This window comes from Sinocyclocheilus grahami, unplaced genomic scaffold (assembly GCF_001515645.1).
Source record: "Sinocyclocheilus grahami isolate Dianchi unplaced genomic scaffold, SAMN03320097.WGS_v1.1 scaffold655.1, whole genome shotgun sequence".
NCBI classification, from domain to species: domain Eukaryota; kingdom Metazoa; phylum Chordata; class Actinopteri; order Cypriniformes; family Cyprinidae; genus Sinocyclocheilus; species Sinocyclocheilus grahami.
The window spans coordinates 133,720-135,449 of NW_015505834.1; the positions used below are offsets into that span (position 1 = coordinate 133,720).

The 1,730-nt window shown below is 40.4% G+C and overlaps 1 protein-coding gene across 3 annotated transcripts in view; it reads left to right on the forward strand.

The window, feature by feature from the left end:
- The window catches only part of LOC107558686 (ceramide glucosyltransferase-like), a 41,466-nt gene that overhangs the window by 9,966 nt on the left and 29,770 nt on the right, over positions 1-1,730 (forward strand). The window contains exon 1 of one of the 3 annotated variants that reach the window (XM_016242342.1): positions 548-772. The exons of the other annotated variants lie outside the window; for them this stretch is intronic. Coding sequence (XP_016097828.1) covers positions 675-772 — 98 coding nt within the window. The 5' untranslated portion in view covers positions 548-674. Of the gene's footprint in view, positions 1-547; positions 773-1,730 lie in introns of those variants that run through there. 3 annotated transcript variants of the gene reach the window in all.

Below are 1,730 nucleotides of genomic sequence, written 5' to 3' on the forward strand. Positions count from 1 at the left end.
AAAAAAATGAGAAAACAACAAAATTACTAAAACATTAACCAACATGAAAATTCTAATAAAAATAAAACCTGATTTGAAATATCAATAAAAACTCAGTGATACTAAAATAAGACCAGTCAATAGCCAGAAATATATATATATGTAGAAAATGTTGTCTAAAATCAGGTGAAATGACATATGAACAAACCTCTGTAAATCTCTTCAGAATATCGATAGCCTAAAAGTGTAAGTGCGACTTTAGTTAAAATCTCGCTCAGTGAAGGAAAACATTTTTTGGCCTTTAAAACCATGTAATTAAAATCTGCAGAAGCAAATAGATAAAGTGTAATAAATAAAATCTTAAAAGTGTATTTTGGATGTTTTCTTAGCAGCAAACGACACGTTATGATAATCCATCTACATCTAGATTTTTTTTTTTGTATGTCCAGTCTTGCCTTAAAATAAAATAAAATAAAAGAATTGAAACGCGGTAACTTCATTCGGCGCAGTCCGGCAGACTCCTCCCCCTCGACCGCAGCCCCGCCCACGACGCGCCATCAGCTCTGCTGTGCGCTGCTTCCCGCAGACCCGCCTGCTCAGCGCGCGCAGTCCTCTGAGAGAGAGAGTGAGAGAGAGAGAGCTCCAGCTTCAGGGCCGAACACTGAGGTGTCAGCGCATCCGGACACAGGGCAGCCATGGCCCTGCTCGATCTCGCCCTGCAAGGCTTCTCCATCTTCGGCTTCCTCTTGTTCATCGTGCTCTGGCTCATGCACCTCGTGTCCATCATCTACGTGTGAGTGAATGCGGCATCATGGATTTGAGAGAGACCATCAAACGCTTCATTTATTTTTAGCGACGCTGATCGCGAGCTTGCAGCGTAGCCAGATTCGTTGATTGTAACGGGAGCGTTGTGGTGTGTCGCGTCGCGTCGCTGCGTTCAGTGCAGATGGGGTCTGGCTAACAGGGGGTTCCTCTTCGGCTAAGTTACCGCGTGAAAACATATTTAACGTTATATCTATCAGAATGTGCATTTTGCTAGCACAGCTGGCTCGGGGTACATTCATATTAATAATATGTCAATCATACACGCATTAGCCTCCGGCTAGTCTTACATTAATCTCGTTTCTTATCGCTAGCGATGATGGTTAGCATAGCTACTGCGCACGGTTCTTGTTGTTTTTATTCGTTACTTTACGAAGTCTAATGGGTTTTTAATCACTCGGGGGTTCATTTTCGGGGTACATTCATATTAATAATATGTCAATCATACACGCATTAGCCTCCGGCTAGTCTTACATTAATCTCGTTTCTTATCGCTAGCGATGATGGTTAGCATAGCTACTGCGCACGGTTCTTGTTGTTTTTATTCGTTACTTTACGAAGTCTAATGGGTTTTTAATCACTCGGGGGTTCATTTCTCGGGGAGCTTTTATTAATTGTCTGTGGTGGGAGTCAAAACTACTTTAATTAGCTTCTCCAGCAACCGGCTTTCAGGGATTAAATGGAATATGTTTATATATTATAATGGTTTTGTTTGGGCAAGTCATGTTTACAAAGCCTGTCGTTCACCAGCACGGTTTTCAATGAAGTTAACCAATGCTCATGATTTATAACATATCACCTCCAGTTTATTACCCAGTATCATATCTAATTTATTTCCTATCTTTTAACATCTTTCAGTAATCAGGTTACATACACACACATATATATATATGTATGTATATGTATGTGTGTGTATATATGTATATATA